Source organism: Neodiprion lecontei, chromosome 5 (assembly GCF_021901455.1).
Source record: "Neodiprion lecontei isolate iyNeoLeco1 chromosome 5, iyNeoLeco1.1, whole genome shotgun sequence".
Classification (NCBI taxonomy): Eukaryota; Metazoa; Arthropoda; class Insecta; order Hymenoptera; family Diprionidae; genus Neodiprion; species Neodiprion lecontei.
Genome location: NC_060264.1, coordinates 17,122,398 through 17,150,105, shown reverse-complemented (window position 1 = coordinate 17,150,105; position 27,708 = coordinate 17,122,398). Strand labels below are relative to the sequence as shown.

The 27,708-nt window shown below is 38.3% G+C and overlaps 2 protein-coding genes across 5 annotated transcripts in view; one reads left to right on the top strand and one right to left on the bottom strand.

Moving 5' to 3' along the window:
- LOC107227991 (calpain-B-like) overlaps nucleotides 1–6,172 on the bottom strand; it is an 8,503-nt gene extending 2,331 nt beyond the window's left edge. Inside the window, exons 1-5 of one of the 4 annotated variants that reach the window (XM_046741257.1) lie at nucleotides 3,529–3,729; nucleotides 3,027–3,381; nucleotides 810–983; nucleotides 428–615; nucleotides 6–300 (exon numbers count right to left, since the gene is read on the bottom strand). In XM_046741257.1, the coding sequence (XP_046597213.1) occupies nucleotides 6–300; nucleotides 428–615; nucleotides 810–983; nucleotides 3,027–3,381; nucleotides 3,529–3,617 (1,101 nt within the window). In that variant the 5' untranslated portion in view covers nucleotides 3,618–3,729. Of the gene's footprint in view, nucleotides 1–5; nucleotides 301–427; nucleotides 616–809; nucleotides 984–3,026; nucleotides 3,382–3,528; nucleotides 3,730–6,044 lie in introns of those variants that run through there. The other 3 variants (XM_046741258.1, XM_046741256.1, XM_046741259.1) reach the window with 3 other exon arrangements.
- On the top strand, nucleotides 1,908–27,708 carry LOC124294703 (calpain-8-like). Its single transcript, XM_046741262.1, has 3 exons — nucleotides 1,908–1,996; nucleotides 27,222–27,281; nucleotides 27,444–27,708. The coding sequence occupies exons 1-3, from the start codon at nucleotides 1,943–1,945 to the stop codon at nucleotides 27,687–27,689; spliced, it is 360 nt and encodes a 119-aa protein (XP_046597218.1). The 5' UTR covers nucleotides 1,908–1,942; the 3' UTR covers nucleotides 27,690–27,708.

Below are 27,708 nucleotides of genomic sequence, written 5' to 3'. Positions count from 1 at the left end.
CGTACCTTAGGAGTACCGCATCCCATGAGCAATTTTTTCTCCCAAGCTTCCAGTAAAACTTCGAAAGGTATTGACTGTGCAACGTCCAAATCGTAAATCGAAGTCAGACCACCGGTAAAATCCTGCCAGGCTTCGGTTGACTGGCCGTCTTCTGTGGCCTCCCAGGAACCGTAAAACTTGGCGTACGCTTTGACAAGCAGAGCGCTCCAGAATTCAGTTCTTTCACTTGAACGAGCAGTCCCATAACAAGGGAGACGGTCATCAACCACGACTTCGACCCATTTTCCATACCGCCAAAATCTGCGCAACAGGTTCAAACGGTGCAGGAATTTCAAGAAACTCGTGGAATAAAGGTCGAATGATTAATTTCTCAAATGATAATTATCCTTGGGATCTTGTACCGTAGCTGACATCGATGCGCACGCACCTGAAATGGAATATTCCGGCGTAGTTTTCGTTGAAATTCTGATCCTGAGGCACGACTTGGAACAACAGGCTTGGATCCATCGCTAGACGAGATATTGCTGCGATTAGCCAGCAATTGCCCAATCCTTGTTGCTCAATATCGAATCGAGAGACTCCATCCACGAAAAATTTCGGTTCAGCGGTGATTTCCTTACAGTCAGTAGAAATAATTACATTAATTTTAATTGAATAAATTGTTTCGATTTCAAAATCACTCCGAATCATCTCTCCTTATCCATACCGCGGACAGCCTGAGATGTTCGATATTTCATTACGATTGAAAAACAGTGACATGGTCCACAGTAAACAGTCTGTTTTATCAATCGATCGAGATTATTCCTTACCTTTGGCCGTACCCATTTCAAGTAATTGAACATAAAACGCTCCTTAGGAATCCCTTTGGGAAATAAAGATGCAGATACTGCCGGGAATTGTGGATCTTCAAACAGTTTTCCCTTCGAACACAATTCTCTTCTGATTTGATAGAAGTCTTGAACTTTCCCATCACCATCCTTGATCTGAGAACAATATGGTCAATTTGTCAGTCGATGCAACGCTTACGTTACAGTAACGAAAGATGCTCTCGGACTAAAATACCACGCACATTAAAAACATCGAAAATTATGCAAATACTTGTGAGTATGCTATTTTCTCTCTTACGAAAAATACGGCGAATAATTTGAAACATGTGCGTTTTGGGAAATCATTATGCCTAGTAAATCGGTAACGAATTGAATTACAGATTAATTTTATCTAGGGACGTCTGGTATACAAGGGAAGTGTTCAAATTGCCTTCCAGAAACTTCTTCCTATTATATATATATATTTTCCTGAAATTCGAGAGAAATTGAGGTAAAAATATCACACCTGATATTTGATTCGTACTTGTAAAATCTCGTCTATTTTTTTGCCAAACTGATTTTATCGTACGAATTACCTTAATTCACTAATGGCGGCGGGGGGGACAATAATTATAAATTATGAACCATCAAATTGTCGTGCAAAAATTTCAAACTTTTCAATAAAGATATTTGGTTGAAAATTCTGTTTTCGAAACGTAGATAAAGTATCGTTTTAATTCGAAAATAAATTGATGGTTGTACTTGAAATACACAAGAAACAGTCGATCTTGCATAGTAAAATCAATTATCTGGTGCGCAGAATTGAGACGGATAACACTACGTGACATAAAATACTAATATTGAGTACCCTCTTAAAAATTTTATGTTTATTCATTCATATAACGTTTAAGAAGAACATATACGTATTTTTTTCTAACACGTACTAGTTTTTATGTACGGTTACTAATAATTGAAATTATACACTATGTGACACGATATCGATATCTGTAAAACAGATATCCGTGTGACGATGTATACTCGTATATTTGGATAGACGATAGTAAGAACCGAAGTTCGGACGGATCAGCGGATCAGCAAATTAGTAGGTCTACGACTTTAGAAGGAGAGAGTTGTGTATGGAGGTGTCAGTAAATAATAAAGTGTGTGAAATTAACCCAAATTCAGATCAGGTAACAAATTAAATAAATAACGACGAAATGAAACAATAAAGAAAGTCACACCATTCTAAAATTATAAACACGACACATCAAACACTCTCCCTTCAAATTCTTCGAATAGTTGTTCCGCTCGATTTTATCTATATACCCTTTTACCGTCCGCTTTTATGTTATTGTTACTATTTTGTTTTATTCTTACTCGACTATTGTCTCTTATATCTTTTAACTTATGCACCTGTGCCGTCCACTTATATTTTTTAAACTATCAAACCAAGTTTGTTGGGTTGCGACGTGCAGGGACTATAAATTTGGAATTATGTACTATTAAATTATAATTGACTTATTAAACTAAAATGACCCAAATAAATGCATAATTTTCTCTTTGATAGTCAACAACTATTTCTCGCAATTGTCTATTTGTTTCCCTTTTTTTTATATTTGACTTATAATCAATAAACAAAATTCATTACAACTTTAATAGATCGCAATTAGTTATCTTATGTTTCTATCACGTCTTGTTTTTGAGGTACCTGCAAATAATTTTTTTAACGACCCTCATTTTACGTATACAGTAGAACCCTGAATAACCGAGCTGCTTAGGACCGAAGAATCCACGGACAAGTGAAATCACGGTTAATCTGAATTATAAAACATTTCCGATCGATCGACTAGCGATTGTTGAATATGAGATGCAATTCCCGGATCCCGAGCAGCCCGGTTAATCGGGGTTTCACTGTATGCGTAAAATGCGGATCGTTAAAAACATTATTTGCAGGTGCCTCAAAAACAAGACGTGTAAATAATTGTTTCTTGTTGTTGTTTTTGCATATATTGAAATTAGTCTGGGAGGTCAAAAACAAATGTAAATAAGGGGATGGGTAAGAATTTGAGTCGTTGGTAAAATAAAAAAAACTTCAACCACTACATGCTGCATTTCTTCTAAACCAGCTATATTTCGAGAATTCGTACTTATTTCATCTATTATTGGATCGTTAATTATTTCTGAAAATTCGATATTTGGAGTAGATAATTCTGTAATCACATCTGCACTTTGTAGACACCTCCTTCTTTCCGCTTCACGTTGTTTCAATTTATCTCTGTTCCGCTCTCTGTATCTCTGTTGACGTTCTCTTTTTTTTTGGAGAGCATTTAGTTCATTCCCTTGATCATTTCTTTGAATGGATGATGATTGTATTTTTTCCAAACCAGATGAACTTTGAGCAGTAATTATTTCTTCATTATGCAGTTCTATTCTATTTGTGTTTGAAGATGTAGATGGTCCGGCAATACTTTGTGAATATTGTATGCGTTCTCTTCTTTCAGCTTCACGCTGCTTCAATTTGTCTCTGTTCTGTTCCCTGTATCGTTTTTGACGTTCTTTTTTTTTATTATATACTCTAAAAAAATATATATATAAGTGTTAAAGGAAGCTAAAATAAAAATCAGTATAATTTACATTTACTGGCGTTAAAACACACCAAATATACGCGTGCTTAATGCACAGATAAATGCACACTTTAATTATAAAAATATAATTAACTTACTGATGACTTGATAGTGTGTCATCGGGTGATTTTGCTTTTTTTGCAGGAGGCTGATCACTTTCACTCTCTAAATTATTACTGTCAGACATTTTATTATCAGAATAATTTGTTTTCAAGTAAAACACAGGTTATGTGTACTGTAGTAAACAAAAACAAAACACTGTATACACTCCGGGAGTATACAATGCACAGTCGATTGCGCACGGCGACGCGTCGCCACACCGTACTACCATCATATAGCGTGGCGACGCGTCGCCACGGCTTGCGTCGCCACGTCAGAAATCTGTTTTACGTGCGGCTATAGATGTTTCACATAAAAAATAATTTGTTTTTAAGTAAAACACAGGTTAGGTGTACCGTAGTAAACAACACTGTATACACTATGGAGTATACACTATAGGTATCCGAGCTCAGTGTGGCGAGAGAGATGGCTTAACGCCGGATCGAGTGGGAAGAGAATCGTACAGTCGATTGCGCATGGCGACGCGTCGCCACACCGTACACACTACTACATATAGACTGTATATATATACCATCATATAGCGTGGCGACGCGTCGCCACGGCATGCGTCGCCACGCCAGAAATCGGTTTTACGTGCGGCTAAAGATGTTTCACATCAAAAATGAATGAAATAAATGGACAGGCTTACAAAAAAAATGACGAGAACGATAATAAATACGACTTCGACTATCAATTGAATAAATGAAATATAAATGAAATATAAATGAAATATAAATAACATATAAATAAAATGTAAAGGGAATATAAATAAAATATAAATAACATATAAAAACTCTTTAAATCCTGTCCATCGTCAAAATAATCAAAATTACACATTCATTCAAACATTCACAAATAAATTAAAAAGTTGATAAGTTATGAATAAATTGAAAATCACTCATCCCTTTGCTTTATATGCTTTATACTAGGCAGCATTTCCGTCGTGTAATTGTCCATGTGATTTTGAGAATCTTTCGATAAAATTCGGAATCCACGGTCTTCTTAAGTTTTCTTCGCGGCGATTCCGTCATGCGAAGAAGTTTGTAAAAATTGATGATTTCTTGGATCTCGTGACTTAGTTTTGTTTTTTATTCTTGACTCACACGTTAGGATGCGTACGGATATTTACTGGCGATGTCAATGTGTTAATTTAATTTGAATTTGTGTTAACTGTCACGTGCGGAGCGGTCTCGCACGCGACTGACTTCACCCTCTAAGATAACCGTAGAGGTTTATATTTATTTTTTTCGTGGATACGTGGTGATCGTCCTCTACAGGGCGATCCTTGGGAATAGGGTTGGGGGATTTAATATTTATGTTTTTAGAAATGTTTATGATGGAACCAAATTTTTAATGAAATTGATAGCAAGAGAATAGCAAGAGAAAATAGGTGACGAGGAAGCTTACAAAAATGTTCTTAACCTAATGTTTTCATTCATTCCCTACTTACTCTTTGGTGATTACAAATCCGAATACTCGCTCTCTCACACAATTACCTCTACACTTATCACTACACGGCTCTAAAGAGTTCGTGGCTCGAGGTTCAACACTTATTAACTAACTTCAAAACACTAACAGCGCGACACGAGGGGCTTTCGGTGACCGCGTGTAGAATTAGAGGGTTCCCTCTAATCGTCGGTGACTGTAAGCCGATGACTCTACACACGACAGCTTTGAAGGAGCCGGGTTCCGGAGATATGGTTTTTAAGCTGTCTCTAACGGGACTGCCTTCGCTCGCTCGTCCGACACCCCTTGAAGCGTCGGACAGCGAGCAAGGTTTTTGCTGACTTTAGAATTTAAGACAAAGGCTCGCCTCGCGACGCCCATCCTCGAAGCGCGTGATTTCGCGCTCGTCTCACCCCGGTGTTGATTACACCCGGGATCTGGCGGGCGCGGGAACGCTGACGTTGCAGCGGTCAACTGCGCCGCTGCGCTTTGGTCGTGCCACGAACAGAAATATAAGAAAGTTATATCATGAATTTAATAGTGAAATCAAGATTATGCTTCCTCGTCTACTTTAAAAGCAAATATGAATAAGTAATGATATGAGTACATAATGATATAGTTATATATGTGTATATGCAGCGTTCGTGAATAACAATGATTAAACAATCACTACGGGGAATTATAAACCGGTTGGTTGGGCGTCTTCCCGTAGACTCTTTCAAATGCTAAGCCGTTTCTCCCGCCTGACGCCTAAGTCGAGATGGCTGTGCTTAGCAAAATTTCGCGGGCCCTTTGAACTCATAATATCGTCACAGACGTGATAGAAACATAAGATAACTAATATCAATCTATTATATTATAGTTATCCGTTTCATGGCTACCGATATCGTGTCACACGGTGTAATTATCCCAATTTCCCATGTATATAATTGTGTGAAGGAATCTTTCATTTAGATGGCATCACATACTACCAGCTGTTAGACAAGATAATGGCAAGCAATTGACTCCGCTGATTATAACATTGTGCAAAACCGTCGGAAAACGATGATAATTGAACTTTCGATCATACCTTCGAAACTTCCGCAGAGAGATCCTTGGTGCTCATATTTCCAGACTTTGAAAGTGATTTGAATTTAATTTGGCAAACTGAGGTACAGAACTGTAGAAACTTCGAGTAGACCAAAGGCTTATAAAGAGTTTGTAAGCGGAAACAGGACTGATTGCACAGCATGTCGGAAAAACAATTAAACACCAAATCTCGAGCGAGGCAGGGGAATCGATAAGACCACGAATAAGACTTACTTGTGGTTTGCGTATCAGATTTCTCTCGTTTTTGCAACCCACGTCACATTGTCATTATTCCAGATGATTATGCGGTAATTAATTTCGTTGTTACTAATGTTAACATGTTTATAGGCTGATATCGTCGTCCTTGTTTTTCCGCTGTCGATTCGATAAGAAATAGCAAATCACGCACTTTACACTTTGCGGTATTTCGATAAAGTAACCGAATTATGAGCGCGGCAATTAGGGTGAATTTAATTGTGTGTATCAGAATTCTTACATTCTTATTTCGCGATTGTAGCATATCGCCACATTCAAATATTCGCATAATGTGAAACAACACGTTCTAACAATTTCCTCATTGATTGTCATGGTTGAGTTGAGGATACGCGTTGCCGCCCGATAATTGACTGTATATTGACATTGCATTGCAAACTACCTTTCTTCTTGACTGGATAAATTTCTCTACGACTGATCTTATCGACATCTGTGAATCAGAATAGTCATTATCTTGTTAAACAACGCTGTAGGTATATATACACTCAGAAAGAAACTCTCCTCAATTCGTCTGAAATGTAAAATTTTTATTCAATATATGATCCTATATAACATAATTTGCTTAGAGCAAGCGAAAAAATTTCATTAGGTTCGATCGAAATTCGAGTTGAACTCGAAACTTTTTTTTCTTCTTGGTTATGCAATTGTCCCACAGATTTTTATTTAGCTGAGTTTTGTTCAGGATGTACGATCTAATCTAAAAATATGCCCAAACCACGAACATACATTTGATACGTAGTTATAAAAACTTTCTTATAATCGCTTTTTCTTACCTGAGAAAAATACATTTCGGAAATAAATCACGGTCAATCAAACTCCGATATTTCCATATAGATTCAAGTGAAGACGACAAACATGAGCGCCTGCATCGTCTGAACCATCCGCATTAAAAGTACGTGACCGAGTGAACGTAGTAATAAGTTAGCCAAAAATCACTTCGATGCCTTTTTGTGTATCAACATCAACGGTCGTCGGTCGCTCCAAGCTTATTAAAGAAAAAAAAAAACATGAACGCGCGCGATTTCGACGCACTATCTTATACCGCGAACAGAATCCTCAAAGCCTACTTGGCGTATATATTATCTCATATTGCTCCCTTCTCACGATGAAATTCGATATTCGACAATTTCATACGGTCATATATTTTTAGAGCTTTCATTTGAGACCTGTATCAGTACGATCTATGCACGGAGTACCGAAATGCGAGTATACCAGTTGTAAGAGTTCCAACATCGACAAAATCGTCAGTTAATTCGATCAAGAATTTTCGTTCTTCGTAAGACTAGATATATGATATACGCTTCAACTGTATATATATGTCATATTAGGCTGAAAATAGATCCGAGCACGGCTCCAAGAAGCTTACGTGGATAGCACAAGAGAATGCGTGTCGATCGCTTGCATCTCAGTCGATAGTAACGTAACGTGGTAATGCGGTATACAGTTAAATTTCGTAAACAATCCGTCAGTTGCGTGACATATTTTATAATGCAAATAAATATACGGAAAGAATATTCCCCCAAAAAGCATCTCCGGTGCAAAAACCTTTCACAAAGCCCATTACAAATCTGTTCTCATTCTTTAACAAAAGAGATGCAAATCGCACACTACTGTTAAATACGTGTTTGTTGATACACAATAAAAGCATGATTGAAACTTGGCTCTTAGCTTCCACATTACACTGGAAACCACACTGTTGCCACACTGGGGTCAAACTGACCCTAAACTTATCCAACTACAAATGATAATTAAGTATGATTAAAAAACAAAATAACTCATACGTCAATGAAAATCCGGGACAAAAATGAAAATATTAGCGTAAACCAACGTCTGGCTGTTGAAGAAAATTCATTACCATTTTGTTGCTTGAAATAATATTCGATTTGATCAATCAATAATTGCTTCGTGTGAGTCAAATGATGCCAATCGGTTGGATTCAGGCCTCATTTTTCGGCGAAATGGTCTCCGGCATATTCGGAGGGGCCTATCATTTTCACTGACTGTGGCTGCATGACGCTATTCAGCGTAGGCGCGATTCGCTGTGCGTCGTCCTTACTTCGCTATTCCAGAATTAGTTAAGACCGCCATTGAAGTCGATCCACTAATCACTGCTTGACATGTTAGCTTTCAACGGTCAGCCACTGTAAACCAGTTCCAGAAAAGTATTCACCTTAAATGATTTCGAATCAACTTGTTACGTCCGTGAAAGGGGTTTACTCCCGAGCGGTAGGAATAAACAGGTTCGGCTTCGCTTTTACGTACCAGGGCAACCGAAAGTTAGGAGGATGGTCGAATAACCTTGAGTATATTTAATATATCAATTATATTTTCATTGCGAAGAAGTTGAGATAGCGGTAGGAATGAAGTGTGCTGTGCGAATGATGTATAAGAAGTCTTGATGTGACGTTGTTGAGAGTTTGAATAGGAGTGTCTTTAGAGACAGAACGTACGGGTGCAGGAAAGGTGTGAGAATGCAGAAGGAAGGGAATGCAATTAGCTGAGTAAGAGCAATAGTGAGTAGCGTGAGGCTAGGTAGAGTTAAGAGGAAGGGACAGAGACCATGATATTATTATAAGAACTGTGGGGGAGTTAGCGAGTCCGAAAAATAGACGAGAGGTGGTAAGCCGGACGTATCAAACTCATAGAAAAACTCAGAATCATTCGCACTTCATTCAGCACTTTGTAGTGGATCGATGTATCCCTTAAGTCAGTATTTAAATATATAGATATGTAGTCACGCATTACCCCCCACCCCCCTCTCTGCCTCTTATTCGATTTAACACGGGCTCTTGCCGTATTCCAATTACACTTCGCAGGTAGATCTAGGTGAAACGATCTCTGAACCGAACGAAGTATTGAAGCAAAGCTTTTTAACGACACGCAGCGTTGCCTGTCTACCTTTGCTCTCTTATCATGTGTGTGTGCGTGGGTGTATACTTATGTATATTGAGTATTAATCCCACGAAAGGGGTAATTAATTATATTATGTATGCTTTGCACACTTAGCACTGTGCTTAGCACCTAATCTCTTTTGTATCATTGTAATTGGCGTTTCGCTCGCTTCGCTTCATTTTGATTGGTTTTCTTTTGACGAGTAGTTCTGTACAGCACTATTCCTTTTCAAATTGTGCCGCAGAGCAAGGGGCTTATCTCAGGAATCTACTTCCTCCAAATTTCAATAGCTTTCAGAGGGGGAAATCTTCCTACAATAGTCTAATGAATCTGCGGTTAGAGTTGGACATTGCAGGATCCAAAGCCGCAAGAAAAAAGTAGTCTTTGTGGACATAGAAGGGATCGATCATGATTTCGATTTGGATAAACTTGAAGCGATTTCAAAAAAATATTAGATTTCTCCAGTTTTGGTGAGGTTTCTTGACGGATCGTTAAAAAATAAGATGATTCATGGCCTCTCGGATGGAAGACAAATACGGGTAAGGAATACAAGTAAGGGACTCCCACAAAGATCAATCCTTAGTCCTTTATTGTTCAATATATATATATATATATATATATATATATATATATTGTAACGACCAGCTGACCGGCACACTCACGCGTTCATCTGAGCGCGTACATGAGGGGTCGCGTTACGATGAGAGCCGATCGCAACCGACGAGTCACGAAGACACCAGCGATAAAAAGGCACCCTCGTCTGTAACCTGCCCTCTAATAGAGATGAGTCGGTCCGGCTTTTTAGCGGATACGTATCCGGATTATGGGTTTCGAGTCATAAATCAAATAAACTTCGGAAGAATAAATAAAAAGTTGTCAGGCAATTATTTATTGACAATTGAATAAATTACATTCTATATTACAACATACGTAGAACATAGAACCATTAATACTTAGTAATATTACATTTTAATTGAGTGAATCGATATTAATTAACGATTGAATGAATTTCACTTCAGCTTGTTACATACATAGAACCATTAATATATATATATATATAGTAATATCAATTTTAATTGAGTAAATTGATATTCAGGTTCAAAAATATTATCTCAGACGTTTTATTTGGTTTTAGGCAACTTCTGCGCTCCGTAAAAATCTGACCCATTTTAGAAAATAAGCTCTTGCAGGGCACAGATATGTTGCGGGAATGCATCAACGTTTTTCATACATTTGTACAACCGGGCGTATGTAAATTTTCTTTTCTCCCACCACTGAAAAGGATCTCCTACTCGTTGTAGTAATGATTCGTTTAAATATCGATCAACTTCGATTATAATACTAGAAATCTCTTCCAAATTGTATTTATGGCCTCAGAAGTTAATGTTTGACGTTTGTCACCAGAATTGTTTTCTGGCTTATTTTCATCGTGACTGACATCTAATGTGATCTTAGAACAAAGACTTTTCGTTCCCGTCGTAATAGCTTCGATTCGTTTTGCATTTAAAAAACAATGGATTTTTATTCTTGGGTCCCGAAAAGCTGCTTGTACAAACAAATCATTGCTTTCCATATCTCTAAGACTCGTTTCTAATTGATGTTTTATGGTGTTGCTCAAAGATTCAGTTTCAGGCGAATAAATTCCTTCGACATCGACTATGGATTGCTTCAAATGGCTCAACGTTTATTCTACGAATACAATTATCTGTGAAATAGTCAGTTTCTTCTAAGAGCTCATTATTTCTGTTGCATTTTGAAAAATTTTCAATACTACAATACTTTGATTTATCACATTCCATTCGTAATGAGTTATGGTATTATGAGATGGTTCTTCTATAGCGAGAGTAGTTATCACAGCTTTTTCTACAGTATACATTCTCTCAAGCATGAGATACGTAGAGTTCCATCTCGTTATACAGTATTGTTTTAGCTTTAAGCTCTGTAATTCAAGAGTTTCTTGATTTTTTTTCAAACCTGCAGCCGCATGTGAACTTGTCTTAAAATATTTAACAATAGTTTCGACTTTTCCAAGTATTTCATTAATTTATTTCAAACCAGATTGAACTGCCTTGAAAGTATGAGCAAAACATCTACCATGACGCATTTATTGTCGTTGATCGAAAGCTATACTGCCTAAAAATATAGATTGTAGCTGCGAATTTTCATTCATAAAGTGCGCAGTAACACCACAAAAACTTTGAAAGTGGTATTAATTCTTTGACTTTTTTTTTTGACTAGTTTATGATATATTGGAATCAACGAAGTAGACAAGGTTTTCCGTGTTGGCAATAAATATCCCGGACATAACATACTGACAAACTTTTTAAACTCCGCATCTTCAACTGAACTCAAAGGCTGATATTCTTCAGCAATTATTTTAACCAATTGTTGATCCAGTTGCTTTTTGTTACTTTGGAAGGAATTTGTTATTGATTTTGTCATTGCCACTTGAGAATTTTCTGGGTTGATTGACGACAAGGATGACAGGCAGTGAAGATTTCTCAATATCAATGGTGAAAAAATTTAATTGCGGTGTGGCAATAATGACGTGAGGGTATTTTCATTTTACATGTCGCAATAAATTACCTATGGAGCCTGCAGTGTATGACAAAACTTCAGAGCAATGATCACATTTTGCTCTTTTATGCAATTACGTATCATCAAAATGACTACATACCTCTCCTTTCCGTTTTTTTGGAAGCCATGACTGTCTGGAGGAAAATGAAAATAATTAATCTTTAATACCTCCACATTAACTTATTTGACTTGACATAAACATATTCATGATAAATAGACAATAGCAACAGAAACGAGCAATCAAAATGGCGTCACATTACCCACACATACCTTTATGTTCTTGAATAATTGCTTTGTTCTTGAATGATCGCTTTTTGTTATTTGATGTTGAATTTCTGAATCCTCGTTATCCGTGACTGTAAAACTGAATTAATCAATGCAATCATTGGAAATGATAAATAAACCTTGTGCTAGTATTAATTTCCGACTCGCCTAAAGAAGCATCCATGAATGCTTCGTCGATACTCTTATCTCCATCAATTTTTCTTGGAGGGGTAGTGACACGTATATTCACATACGCGACGCCACCAGCTGAAATTTCATGAAAAAATTAGTACGGTTAATAAAACATGGGGTTTCTTCTTATAATTAAATAAAAACGATCGAAACTTTACTTACTTCGTAGATCAATGAAAAAACAATAGCCGTGAGTAGAGGTTATGATATGTCCTTTATAGGTTGGAACGGGCTTGAAATACTTTACTTACCTTCCAACCATTCTTTATTCTTTCTTGTCTTCTCCGGGTGCTTGTTTTAATATTTTAATATTCGTCGAAAAACTGTAAAACTAATTTGCTTTGCAATATTGCAAATTGCAATAAGACAAGTAAAAAATGTCTAATCTATAAAATCTTCAATCGGGCGGGATAAAGCTAGCTGGTGTGGAGGACTTGGGGCTTGGTGAGTGGAGGGTATTGGCGATTGGCGCTACCATCGCCTGCTTACTTCACTCTGCCCAACGTGAAGCTTTTGTTCTAGTTCGGGTCCGCGTGGACCGATTGTCTAAGTAAAGGGTCGGACCGATAATCCGAACCGAGAACCACGCGAAACGAGATCCTTACGTTCGGTCAACCCCGAGGTCAACCCAGACCGACCCAGCTCTACTCTCTGATGTAAAGTCATTGTGTTAGATTTTATTTGTAACATGGCATAGCGCCTCTTCAAAATCTCGCATTTCAGGGTGATAGCTTAAATTTCGGCAAAACGCAAAATTTAACAGGTTAGAGTCAAATGTGAGAAACTTCCGCACAGCGCTCAAGTAATTAAACCTAGGAGTAGTACCAAAGAATACTTGCAGATTTTTAGTTTCGTTATTTATCGCTTTGTAAAATTTTATGTTCAGTCATTTTCATCTGGCTTATATCGAATCTTGGATTTATTTTATTTTTGTTAAGTCGATACCTTTGATCGTTAAAACTTACAATTAAAAAAGTCTGAGATTCTGTTCCTTTATTTGGCTATCGTTTTTTCAATCAGAATGGCTACAGATCGATAAAACTTTGAGAGGAAACGGCTGTGACTACACACCCGAGCCCGGGAACGATTTCGGGCATCCCAAATCTGACAGACAGCCACGCCTTAAAAACCCCTGGTCTGACGGTAATTTTTGCTTTGGAATAACTACTGGAAATCCGATTACAAAATCGAATGAGGGACGTACCTCTGGTCCCAACAATTCGGGAATACAACTACATGTTAGAAGGAACGCTGGCTTAAGACACCCGCGTCTTCGACTAGGAGATCTGGAATCAGAATCTGAGTCTCACAAATTGCAGCCCGGGACCGTGAAGATAATCCCTAGACTCGCATGATGCAGCTCTGATCCAGAGACCCGAATCTTCAATAACTCCGGCTTGATGAACCCGAGTCTGTAAAAACGAAATAACTATTTAGAATAGAGTGATTCGGGTCGGCAAAATCAGTCCTTAGGTACTGTCACCTAATAAAAAGGAGGCCACAGTTTAATTGTCAATTGACCTTTCCAGCTTATTATTAGCGGTAAAGCACTCACCATAATACACGAATTTTCAGGCGAGCTATAAAAGCTCTGCCCGAGAATCGCACACGTTACAATATGTTATGTATGATAGATTTACAAAGAAACTCGTCCAGCAATGCAAACCAATCATATTTGCAGATAACATTAAAGTATCTACATCATATTGAAAAAAAAAAAAAACTGGGCGAGGAATCTCTTCATACATCGTCTCCCAAAACGAAGCTCTTGCTCTATAACTATGAGAAAACACCGTTCAGGTCAAATTCAGTATCACTGAAAATCGGGCTTAATAAAATCAGGAATGTCAATCAAGCCAGGTACCTGAGAGTGACATGAGACTCCAAACTGAACTGAGAAGCTTATGTTTACGCTATAACGCCCAGGGCGACTAAACTCCTCTACACCCCTCAATACTAATACAGGTATATAAGGGCCGCATCGGAGCTTTTATCGAATAAGCTGGATTCCGAATGAATTCATCAAGCTGTGAAAAGCTCCGAACACTAAACGTCATTCGAAACGCAGTTATGAGAATAAATTTGGGACGCCTAAAAACTATGCCAATGCGACCATATAACACTCAGAGATAGATTTGAAAAACTTATCTCAAGGTTTCTTATGAAGAATCTAGCTTTAAAGAAAAAAATTCAAGCTCAAAAAAATCAAAGACGCGTTTCAAGAGAGCAAGCACTAGCTTCATGGATACAAGACTCATGGCAGAAAATTAAATTGATAACGGAGGGGATGGAGAAGGAAGACGGTTTAGCCACTTCTCAACTGGATCACCAGGCATTATTTAATAATCAAAATATCGAGCTCAATACAGGACATAGTTTCAAGCCTCCCAAAGAGAATGCACGACATTTCAGAACAATTATAAATAAAGTGTACCCGAATCATGAAGTCATACTTCGTATTCGGATGGCTCAGTGCGGCCTAAGTATTTAGGATGCGAGTTCGGAATGTTTTGGGAAGATTCTCCTCAATTATCAAAGGAACTGGTCTCAAATTCCGAAAGTAGAATATTTACTGCATTCAGGGAATTTGTCAACCAGTTACGCTTTCAAGGGCCAATGCGATCCCAAGGAACACCCTGACATGTACGTATTCGATGAGCGCGGCAAGGTACTTAAGTAAGGACTGATGACACAGCAGGATGAGTAGAATCTCCGCAGGAGTCACAAATATGATTCACGAGAAGCTCAGAATCGAACGGATATCACGATACTTTGGGAACCAGCCCATTAAGGTATAGAAAGAGATGAAAGGACGGATTAATTAGCGAAAGAGGCCAACGAAAAGGCTGTCTTATTGCAAGGAAAATTGATGGGAAGATAAGTGCGAAGACCCTGCAAAGTGACCAAGATAAGGGAAAAGTGTGAAGAGCTCCGAATACAATTCTCGAAGCCAGCATGAAGAAGAAAAAATTTATTAAATGGAACAGTGTATCAGGTCAGGAGACCAGAAACCTAGTCTCAAAGATGAGTCTTACGAAACAACTAGCACTTATTATTTTTCCAGGCCACGAATTCTACGATATTCGGCAACAAACTATGTATACGCATTTCAACATTTGACATAAGAAACATTATTGCGTTAATGCGAGCTGTTCTACAGTTATCTGTAAAAAACGACGATGACCTACGAAAAACTACGATAATTTACAAAAAATTCTGATTTTTGGCGAATGTAAATATCAGTTCAATAACAATCCATATCAACTCGACTATCATCCAATTTTCAACCCCTTAACCTGTTCCCCCAAGTTCTTATCACAGTCTTCGGGTAAAAGTGAATATGTGTAAGGTATTTTTAGAATTCTTCGGATTAGATCCTCCGTGAAGTTAAAAAATTGTCATTGGTCATGTTCGAATTACGTAGTTCGTGTGAGCGATTCGCTAGAAAATGTTCAACCTGTTTGTATCAACGACGCGAATTGGAAAAACTATTGCGTACGATCAATTTTTCTCAAGATTCTAACACCTCTTGATTCTGAAATTCTCGAATTGCCGAAGTATATGAGTTTTATCCAAATTTGCGGTTATGAAAATCGTGGTGTTTACCGAAATATAAAAAACAGTCAGCAGCAACAGCTTGTTACATAATATATCTTATGGTTTCATGACGATTAAACGGACCAATTATGGCAGTACCGATTAACTTGTTTATACTACGTGGTAGATATATACTTCTGTGTTTTAAACTTCTGGTTTCCTATCGACATTGACGCAACGGTCGATTACTGATTTATATACGGAGAAAAGAAAACTGCAGGAAAAGAGGGACACATCGAGGTTTTTGGTGAAAAATACCAATGTCAACTATATTTTGTTGCATAAATGTAGCATATTTTACTATACATACATTGGTTTTCACTGTTTCGAGGGTAAATTCTGCATTTGACGAAGGATATTTTACCAAAAAACGCGATGTATCGCTGTTTTCTTGCACGATTGAGTAAAATTTGCTCTTTTAATATGTCCGTGTATGGATGAGGTGAAAAGCCCATTCAAAGTGTCACAACGAAAAAATTGCGCAACAGGTGTTGAAAATCAGTAATAAAATCGAGTTCTAGCGGATTTTACTGGAAAGCTATCCACTTGGCATGAAAAAACGATCGAAAACCGTGGATTTTGATCGGGGTAGTTGAGTAATCAATAATCTGAAATGAGTGACATTATCGATCACATTTTTTTGATTCCAAACTCGAATGATACATCCAATTTCAATGAATAATAATGTATTTCATTTTTTGAACTGTTATTCATCATTCACGGCTCATTAACAAACATGTGGCTTATGTTGTTACAAGTAATTTATTCAAAAAGTTTCGTATACACAGGTAATTTACATACATAGTAATGAATGTTATCATCCGAGAAAACGGTGCTCACATTTATTAGAATTAAATATCGTGTACAGTGCAATTGCAATTTATGAGAACCAATAAAATAACATTATTATTATCAACTATACACATCTAATTAAATAATGAAAACAGTTCCTCGCTGATAACGTGAATTGTAGTTAAACGGGACGGTTTTCATCAGTCTGTAGACTGGCTTGTGATCTTCATTTTCACTTTGTGCGTAATGTTTTACGGGGGAGATATGAGCATAGGACTTCTAGTTGCAGAATCGCGACCGGACTGGGGTGCTTAACAATACACTTACGCTACTGGGAATAGTCTCCTGCTGAGCATCACTGCCTTGAGTGAAGCATTTCTATCCGAAACCCGTTTAGGTGAACGATCATTCCTCACACCAGAATATAAGAGTTATTTTCCAACATCTCGCATCAACCGATGTCATTGAAATTCGAGGTACTTTAAATACAATGTTGGCCACTCTAGGCCTCGTGTCAGGCTTGAGTTGTACCTTCGTGAAAGCTTTCGTATCGAAACGTTGGCACACGTATGTCTTAACGTCAATCGGAATGCTTTCCAGAATTGTGTGATAAATTTTTTGTCTCTTTGGTGAATCAGGTTTGACGTTAAAGCTGATCATACGATTAATGGTTTTCAGATATTGTGCTGTCGCTGACGGGGCTTCTGGAAACGTTTGGCTCCAATGGGTGGAGCGCCGCTATTCGCGTTGATATTTTTCCGTCATTTTCCCGTTATTTTCCCCTGTTTTGTTAGAAATGGCGACGAATTAGGATCCCTTATTCGAGAGACTGTCCCAATAGACACAGGGAATTGTATAGTAAACTCCGGGAACTATTTCGAATTTGCGCTGAACTTCATGGTTCATCTTATTCGCACCGCATCCAGATATAGACTCATTTTCTTTGAAAAAATCGATGATCAGGGGGTTTGGTGATTCTTCAAAATATAGTTGGCATTGGTATTTTTCACGAAAAACCTCGATGTCTCCCTCTTTTCCTGCAGTTTTCTTCTGCTCCGTGTATAAATCAGTAATCTACCGTTACGTCAATGCCGATAAGAAACCACAAGCTTAAAACACGGAAGTATATTTCTACCACGCAGTATTTGAGAAAAATCGGTCATACGCAATAGTTTTTCAAATTCACGTCGTTGGTATAAACAGGTTGAAAATATTTCTCGATACAATTTCTTTCTTTTTCTAATAAATTCGTTATAAACAATTAAACCTGATAGTGTAAGCAACCGAGCTCGTGTCATGAGCACACGAGGGGTGGGGGTAAGAAATCAGAAAAACCGCAAATCAGAATAACCAGAATTCTGAATTTAATAAACTCGAATAACATAATATGAGAGAACAGATACTATCAGAAATTTTAACTTCCGAATGGTGCCCAATAAAAATATGCAGTTTATCTAAAATGTATTTAGTAGAGGGCTCTATTATCCGAACCCACTTACTTCAGAGAACGTTAATCCAAGAATTCAGAGATGCAGAATTTAATAATGTATAGAGTCGATATTCTAGAGAATGAATTTGTCGAAAGTGTCATATTCTCAAATGTCCAAATATTATAAAAATAAAAGTTAGAACTTCATCGTCCAGAAACGGCGGAAAACAGATATCCAGAATGTAGAAGGGTCATTATTCAGAATCGTACAATTCCGAAAGATCAGTATTCCGGAAGTAACTGTAGGATAAATGGCTTACCACCAGAATTTCACATTCTGAGTCTATCAAACTAATCTGTTTGACTTGTAAAATGTTTTACATACAGAATCAAACAAATTCTTTACTCGATAGTTAATAAAGAAGAAAAAATGCAATGCAAATAGACAACTTTGAGTTGTTAAAGCTGTTAGGTTAGGCCTTGAGAGTATGACCAACGATGTGCCCGTTTTTATTTGCTGACTTATAGATTTATATTTCTTCGCTTCTAATATGATATGAGTTATTGATTCTTCTGATACATTGCGATTCTTCATTCTGACGATTCTGATATACTGCAATTCCATATTCTGAGCCTTCTGTGAGAGCCGAGATTACTACTCGGAGTTCTAACCGTTCTGATTCTTGATCCTTCGCATGTAAGAATTCGAATGGGTGAAAATTCTACATTATGATCCATCTGAAGGTTATTTATTTGTGTTTGTGAACAATCGCATTAACCTCATTCTGCTAACGGCCTTTCAGAATTTTCAACAATTCTAAATTCTACAACTTCAAATTTCGATACTTTTATATTCTATTTCCATTATTTTCGGCTTAATGAAGATTCACCACTTTGTTCATTCGTGATTGTGAGTTTTCGATATATTTATGTTCGGAATTCTTACCATTCTGATTTTTTACCTGCACCCGTGTGATGAGTAACAGTCGTTCCAAAAATTGACAGGAGCACTATGAACATACGAGCATAAAATTCTAATTTTACAGATCAGCATGCTACTTGAACCACATACTTGTCGTGATTTTACAATATATTATAAATTCTTCTTCAAAAACCTCGGAAATGCAGTATATCGAGAGCAACTAACTCACGGATTTTTTATAAATTTTGAGCAAATTTTCAAGATCGCGCGTTCTGTCATTTCTCTGCAACGTCGTTGGCATGGGGGTGAGTTTTGGGCATTAGGGGTTGAACAACAAAATCCGAGATACGTCAGATTCACCTAATTCAGTAATTTACCCGTTGAAAACAAAATACACAGTACATTTCATTATATCTCAAGCGTATTGTTTGTACGTGACGACTTGGGGGTAGTTTCCGGACCTGGGGTTGATTAATTTATTTCGAAATGAGTGTATTGTTCCAGCAACTAATTAGCAGCAAATTCTCGTCGTTTTCTTGTTAATATTCCGTCATCCGTTGGCCTGGCTTTGCCAACTTTTTTTAAATTTGACATCGCCCTCAATTTCGGCGAAACCACTGGAACAAGAAAATCAAAATTTGGGGAAAAAATTAGTAACTAAAGAGCACTAAATCCCCATATAAATCACTATACAGGTCGTCCAGCTGTTTAAAAAAATTAAATACTGCTAATTTCTTGATATTTGTATAGTCAAGAAAATACATCTGTATTACCGAAGTTCTAGCCGTACGCGATAAATTTCGAATCCGATTCTCAGATTTTTAGTCGTTTCGTCCTTCGATTTTTCCAGAAAGTAAGAATGAAGGAGACCGAGCTCCGTACCGCAAAACCTAAGTTAATTTCGGGGTCCTCTTTATAGTGACACGGATTTCTGCCACTCGCAATGCTGATGTACGATGTATGGTGGACTAACGGCAATAGAGTGAGTGATGACAGTTTCGCATTGTTCTATGTATTTTCTATATATACACCTTGTGCATAGTACATCCTTACAAATGCTTCTATTTATATATGAGGTTGGCATAATTTTTGTATACTGTATGTATATATTTTATATACATTTTACTGGAATTTCAGGTTCAAAATCAAAAAAACCTAATGACACTCAATATTTGAATCAGGCGAGTGATTTGAATGACAGGTACACAAACCTCCACTCTTTTGGCGTTAGCCGACCTTATACCTATAGTACATCAGCACTGTGAGTGGCAGAATATTGTACTACGAAGAAGGAGACCAAAATCAACGCAGGTTTTGATGACTAGCCAGCTTGGAGCTCGGTCTCCTGCCTTCTTATTTCTTGGATTTTTTTGCAGTAAGTAAACGATTATCGTGGACTTTCCATTCACTTGCTCCGAATTTTCCGACGTTATGCGATACTGTGACGATTAACCACAAGGTTCCTGGAAACAGAACAAAGTTATTACTGAGAACTGGGCACGGAATCATAGACTTGTCTAGACTAAAGAGCCAAAACCAGACTGAAATGTAGGTAAATTTACAGAAACGAATTGAAATTTTCTTCATACGTCCTAATATAATACGCAAAATATAATAGTTTACGAAAGAAAAATAATCAATTTCATAAGATAGTACTCAAGTGACTTGGCGCAGCAGTCTTGTACTTCCATTCTCCTTCAAAAGTACTGATTTCGAATTCTTTTGTGCCTATATTGGCCGAGTCACAAATTTAAAGTTAATTAGGCTGATATCAGTTCGTAGGGCATCCAAAATCGCTGTTTTCGTCAGCTTCGAAGTTCGGCGCCTTTGCCATCTTACTATCGGCTTTCCGCACAGGATCGCCGTCGAAAAATTGGTTCAATTTCCATCTGATTTATTGCATTTCCTTTGAAAATCGAAACCATGCAAATCGAATTCTCCACCCCAAAATTAATGGGTCTTTCTATTGAACACAAATCGATAAGTTCAGGGATTGGCACTGTTATTTTCTAAACCGTGAAAAGTTTGAAATAAATAGAAATACAGACTCAAATACTAACCCATTGCAAAAATGGCCTTCCCATTCCTTGCGCGTGCATATGTTTCCCCTCGTTCTTACAGACTTGCGTAATACAGTAGACATGATCACCGTACAAGCCTTCAGGTTTCTTCATAATCTGTGAAAATAATTGAACATTCACAAAATTGGAAAGATGAGAAATAATCAAAAGCAGACGAAAAATGAATGGGCATATCTTTCCTGAAGTTGCATGTTAAATCATTCCGATAGATGAATTTTGGATTAAGAATTGTAACACGAGTCGTCAAAATTAGTTACAGCTAGAAACGAACTTGCAACTCAGATAAATGGGTGCCTTGTTACCTCATTGATGTTTCAACGATATATAGCTACGCATAATAGTAGTAGTATAGCAAGGCCGGTTCTACACGCAGATTCCGGTTACCGACACTTACCGACCGAGCCGCTCCGCGCAGCCCACCGAGCCGCTCCGCGCAGCTCAGACTGAAACCCTTTTCCGCTCCGCGCAGCCCAGACGCAAACCCTTTTCCGCGATGACGTCACAGTCTACCGTACTGGCTTGAGGTCAAAACCGTGCAACCTTACCGACAGTTGTATCGATCGAGGGTCAAAATCGTGCTGTTTTACCAACAATCTTACCGACCGAAGGTCTGTAGTGCTCGCCTGCCAACGGTAGAGGGCGCAGCGGGGGCGAGAACTTTTTTACCGTCCCGCATTCTTATCCCACGATAGGACTGCTGATGTGTAACATTAACCACTCCGAATTCCTTTCCCACGGTAGGACTGCTGATATGTAACATCAACCACCTCACATTCCTTTCCCACGTTATCAACCACGCGACATTCCAAAATTAATAGTTCGAAGAGTTGTTTTTTATCCACTCGGATATCGCTGACGTGTAACATCAACCACCTCACATTCCTTTCCCACGTTATCAACCACGTGACATTCCAAAATTAATGGTTCCGAGAATTGTTTTTCACTTACTCGGATGTCGGTTTGATATCCAAAGTCGACCGATAGTCGCGGTACATTCAAAGCCATGGATCTGCGGTATTCGAAGTATACTTCGAGGTCCGAAAGCTTTTTCAAGGGCAGAAGTGTCTCCAGGCGAGCGACTTCGTTCAATTTTGAAAAGTCCATGATCGTTACTGTCGAGTTGTATGTGCTCAAAATCTCTTGTGAGTTGATTGAGGCCAGATCTGATTTTCAGCAGATGTTTTACTTCTCCAATATTCTTGAGGAGCAGTTCTAGTCGTTTCTTCAATTCACGTTGTTGTTCCAGAGCACTTCTCATTTGCAAGAAGAACAGCTTCAGACTAGCGATGAAGTTTTCACTTTTCGCTTATATAACGTTCCCCCACCACATAATTTGAAACTTGGTGGAGGGTAAGGAATGTCACGTGGCTGATATCAAATACGTATGTTTGTGTATGCGCGCGCACCTTTTAGCATTCCAAGAGCGATAGTAACCCAACACCGCAGATCCATGGCTTTGAATGTACCGCGACTATCGGTCGACTTTGGATATCAAACCGACATCCGAGTAAGTGAAAAACAATTCTCGGAACCATTAATTTTGGAATGTCACGTGGTTGATAACGTGGGAAAGGAATGTGAGGTGGTTGATGTTACACGTCAGCGATATCCGAGTGGATAAAAAACAACTCTTCGAACTATTAATTTTGGAATGTCGCGTGGTTGATAACGTGGGAAAGGAATGTGAGGTGGTTGATGTTACATATCAGCAGTCCTACCGTGGGAAAGGAATTCGGAGTGGTTAATGTTACACATCAGCAGTCCTATCGTGGGATAAGAATGCGGGACGGTAAAAAAGTTCTCGCCCCCGCTGCGCCCTCTACCGTTGGCAGGCGAGCACTACAGACCTTCGGTCGGTAAGATTGTTGGTAAAACAGCACGATTTTGACCCTCGATCGATACAACTGTCGGTAAGGTTGCACGGTTTTGACCTCAAGCCGGTACGGTAGACTGTGACGTCATCGCGGAAAAGGGTTTGCGTCTGGGCTGCGCGGAGCGGAAAAGGGTTTCAGTCTGAGCTGCGCGGAGCGGCTCGGTGGGCTGCGCGGAGCGGCTCGGTCGGTAAGTGTCGGTAACCGGAATCTGCGTGTAGAACCGGCCTTGCTATACTACTCAAATAAAGTAAGATGCGTCAATTAGCGATTACCTACGGTGACAGAAGTTGTAATTTCGTGGTAATTTATAAAATTCTGAACTCGACTAATTTCTTAGAAGGAACCGACTTAAGGGAGCTTTCCAGTGTGACAGCCCGAAAAATCGCTGTTTTTCGCGATTTTTTTTTTTTAAAGAAAAAATAATCTAATCGGTCTGGTTTTTTTTTTGTATAGTAATTGGGTATTGAAGAATACAAAACAATTTTTTAAAGATCGATTTATTTATTAATTAATATCTATAAAAATGATGAAACAATTGTTGCAGAAAATGCACTTGGATGTGGTGTCCACGTTGGGGGTCACAATTTTGATCTGAAACAAAAAACACAAAAAGATTATTGATCGGTATATAATTGGTTTTCGTGCTGTGGAGGCTTTTTTCTTTTTTTTTTTTTTTTTGCAAAAATGGCGCCGGTTTGAACAAAAAGTATCGATTTTAGCATTTTTTTTGGCAGTTTTTTTTACAAAAAAATAGGAAGATGTCAAAAAAAAAAAAAAAGCTTCCATAGCACGATAAACAATGACGTTAAGTATATTGTGTAAAAAATTCAACTCGATAGCTTTAAAACTCTGCCCTCCAAGTTGGACACCGTTTTGAAAAATGCTGTTTCGAGAAAAACGCGTTCAAAGTTTGAAGTGCGGAAATTTTAGGTAAATCGTTTACTTACGGTCAATCAGCGATGCCAGGTCCATACGATATCCCTTCTGCTTCTTCGAAAAGATCGTGCTCAATGGATTGTTCAGTCCGACGAGCTGTCCTCGCCTCTTTGCTATCCAGGGACGCCCGGCGGTTTGCTTGGGTGATGCGCGGATTCTTGTACTTAGCGGCGAATTCTGCGGCGCTCGGCCCTATCGTGCATCCCATCGTCTCCAAAATTTTTAAAATTAGGTCGTAACCTTCATTGAAGATGCACACAGCACACTGCGTAGCGATTTCTACTATCTGCTTGCCGCAGAATACGTGCTTTGGGGCTAGTTACCATACACAGTGATTGAAGCTCTCGTTATTGTTTTGAGTGTTCGCGCCCGTACACCGCTTTTTTTTTGAAAATCGAGTGCGACAAAAAAATAAGTCGCGCGACTAATTTACGGCTAATTAACGCCAAATTATGCAATAGTCCGAATTCACATTTTCGACAATTGGCGAACCAAGTTCATGTACGTGCAGGTAGGAACGAGACAATAGAAATGACGGTCGCACGGGCAGACGGCCGACGCGGCAGCTGTAGCGCTCCGTTACCTTCTTCCAAGAAATGCTGTACAGTAACCGAAATAATCTGAATTTCGGCATGAAAATTTCAGGGAATATTCGGAACAGTGTATACTATTCGATAAAGCAAAAGAAAAAAAATCGATTTTTTGAAAATTTCACACTGGAAAGCTCCCTTAAGATTCCTAATCTTGCTCATTGCTCAACCAGAAACATTTTATTTGCAGAAACTGACATTTCACTTCGATGAATGAATTCGAATCTGAGCATTCGCTATATATTTATAACGTCGTCGGCAACAACAAGCAAATCATGACTGTGTCAATCATGTTATTTGTCCGATTCTGTAGTTACTTTTAAGATACAACGACAACAAAATCACTTTGCTGATTGATATTTTATGAAAGGTTACAAACTTGGATATATACCACAATTTGTAGCCTGTTGGCAACAAGTGCGAGTCGCCTTCGAATATTTCTGCTATATCCTTCCATATCGGGTGCATTCACACGATGTGGGAGCCTGACCTAAAAACACAGTGCCGGTTATCAACTAGTAGCAGAATTACAGTTTTAGGAACATGCGTTTGAGTCAGGCTTAAATTCAACTATGAGGTCTTTGGACTCGACGATGCCAGGTCTCAAGTACAGACTATACAATTCCAAATGGTGGACCTCAACAGCGGACGGAAATTTTTTTCGAATCGAGCAGATTGTGTCGCGGATGATTTCAAAGCCCAAGATTTTTGAGGTCACTGCACCGAAATCGGGAGTCAAAATATTAAAAGTCAGAACGGCGGATCGAATGATAATTTATATTCGAAAGTTTATGTGGTTGCTGGTTTTGATTTTTCAGACGAGATTTTCGAATCCAAAACAGTTGACCAGATTTCTTACATTCCACTCGTACTGTCCCAAAATCTTACGTTCCGGAGTTGTCGAATTTCAAATTCCCGAATTCGTTGTGGCGAGCCGAAATCAGTGAAGAATATTATTTTCAATTCGGGACGGTATAAAACTTATGATAATTTGACACATTGCTGCGGGGCTATAACTTTATGCCGCGTACAGACGAAAATGCTCAATTCGTTATTGACAGTCGTTAAAATTCTTAGCATTTTCAGGGTATTTCTGCGTCAAAGTCTAGCGGACCAAATAATCTCGCTCCATCCATGCAGCGATTACGTGCGATCCATCCAGTCAGGTCGTCGAATTTTGAATCCAGGTTCTGAAGAAGATCAGAAAAGCGGATGATTGTGAGTTAGATTGTTGAAGCTTGATAGAAATGTTTTTTATTGGTAGAGAGCGTACTGCGACAACGTTTTTAAATCAACATTAATCTCCAAAGTAGAAAAAGGTAATTTGTGGCAAGTCATCGATAAATCTGAAGACTTATTTATTGTTCTTTGAAATAAAGTTTCTAACTAGGAAAGGTCATACTGCAGGCGTCGCGCATGGTTGCAAAGATACCCTGGTGTGACTAACCCGTATTGCTGACACTCGGGACCCTAAACTACCCCTCGTACGCATTAGCCACCTCATGCAGCACGAAGGTGGGGACTACAAGCCCAAAAGGAAATAGGCCATGAAGACTTTCGGTTTAAAGCATCTAAACATTGGGTGAATTCATTCGAAATTGCTCATCGTATTGTATCGAGGAAAATTAATAAATTCATCACCAAAAAAACGATTGAAAATGCCGAGAGTTTGAGAAAATAAGCTGAACGATTTGTACAAGGTGTAAATTTATCGAATGTGTATAATTCAGATCAAAGTGGTTTCGAATTGAGCGTCACAAGATAACTTGAATTTCTTCAACGGTATACAAGCCATTCTATATTAACTTTCCAATGTCTTTCAATATTTTGGAAAAAAATAATAACCAAAGTCCTAAATGTTTACAGCATTAGCCGTATTGATTCCAAAATTGTAAGCTAGCAATCGATTCCAGTAACCTCACAAACTACTGAAATACCGGGCTCCGAAAGATTTCACGATCGTAAAAAAAACTATGCCAGAAACCGTTCGGCAATTTGTGGGAGTGGTTTTTGCTATAAATGCAACCGAAATTTATTGAAACGAAGAAGCTCCTAAATTGTTGCTTAGAAAGAGCTTTGTAATGTTAAATAAGACGAATTGAAGCAAAATAGTGCGATTCTAATGTGAATTCGGCTGCACGTGTATAAGCGTAGTTCACCTCCTAAGTGACGTTATTTCGAAAAACGCAAAAACACGTATGCCCTACTTTTTTCTATTGCAATTAATTTCTTTAAAATCCGAAAAATAGTTTTTCAGTTATAAAATTTTTTTAACTTTCCACCCCTATAATTTTCGACTATTCAACCCCGTCGTAACCGGCCAAAATGCATTTTTCATTATTCGTCATAGGAATTATTCTCCAATTGGTTTCATTCAAATATCTCAACTGGAAGTATGCGAAACTATGAAACAACCACTTAGGATGCCCAACTTTGGGGGCTGATTTCACCCCTTTAAACAGTTTTTCCGCCGATAAAAAAAAATACGTGTCGCTTAGATTTTGATGAAGAATAACATATCCTCAAATGGTAGAAATCGGAGGGGGACACCTCAGGTAGTTTCCTTGTTAGTAATAGTAAAACCTAGACTGACAGCTTGCCTTTTACCTCGGTCAAGTACATCAGCCGATCGGAATAAATTCGATCAGGATTTTTGCCAACTCAGAGAAGAATGTTTGGTCAAGAAAATTGACGCGGATGATACGAAATATTTGTTCAAAGATCCAACATTTCCAGCGCATATCTCTTCCATATTTCAGAACGGAATTCCGGATGATCAGAAGAAATATTTCATGGACATCGTATGGAAACATCCAGGGGTGAGAAATAATTCTGATACTATATACACATAATTTTGTTTTTGACGGACACACCAGTTTTGACATAATTCTTTGACGTGTAAGATAAATCAACAATATTTTCAAAGTTCATTTCGCTCTAGACACTTGAAACACAGATTTTTAAAACGCTGCTGTTTTCAGGAATTATCTGCCGATCCGCAATTCTTTGTCGAAGGACTTCCACGATTCGATGTTCAGCAAAATCATCTCAACGATTGTTGGCCAATCGCTTGTTTGTGCAGTCTTGCAATGCACCCCAGCCTATTGTATCAAGTTGTACCGCAGGATCAAGGCTTCGAGGAGGCGAAGTATGCTGGAATATTTCACTTCAGGTCCTTCTGTACGGGATGTTCCATGCTAAATCGACAAACGTTAGACACTAACTAAATATAGTTATTTAAAAATA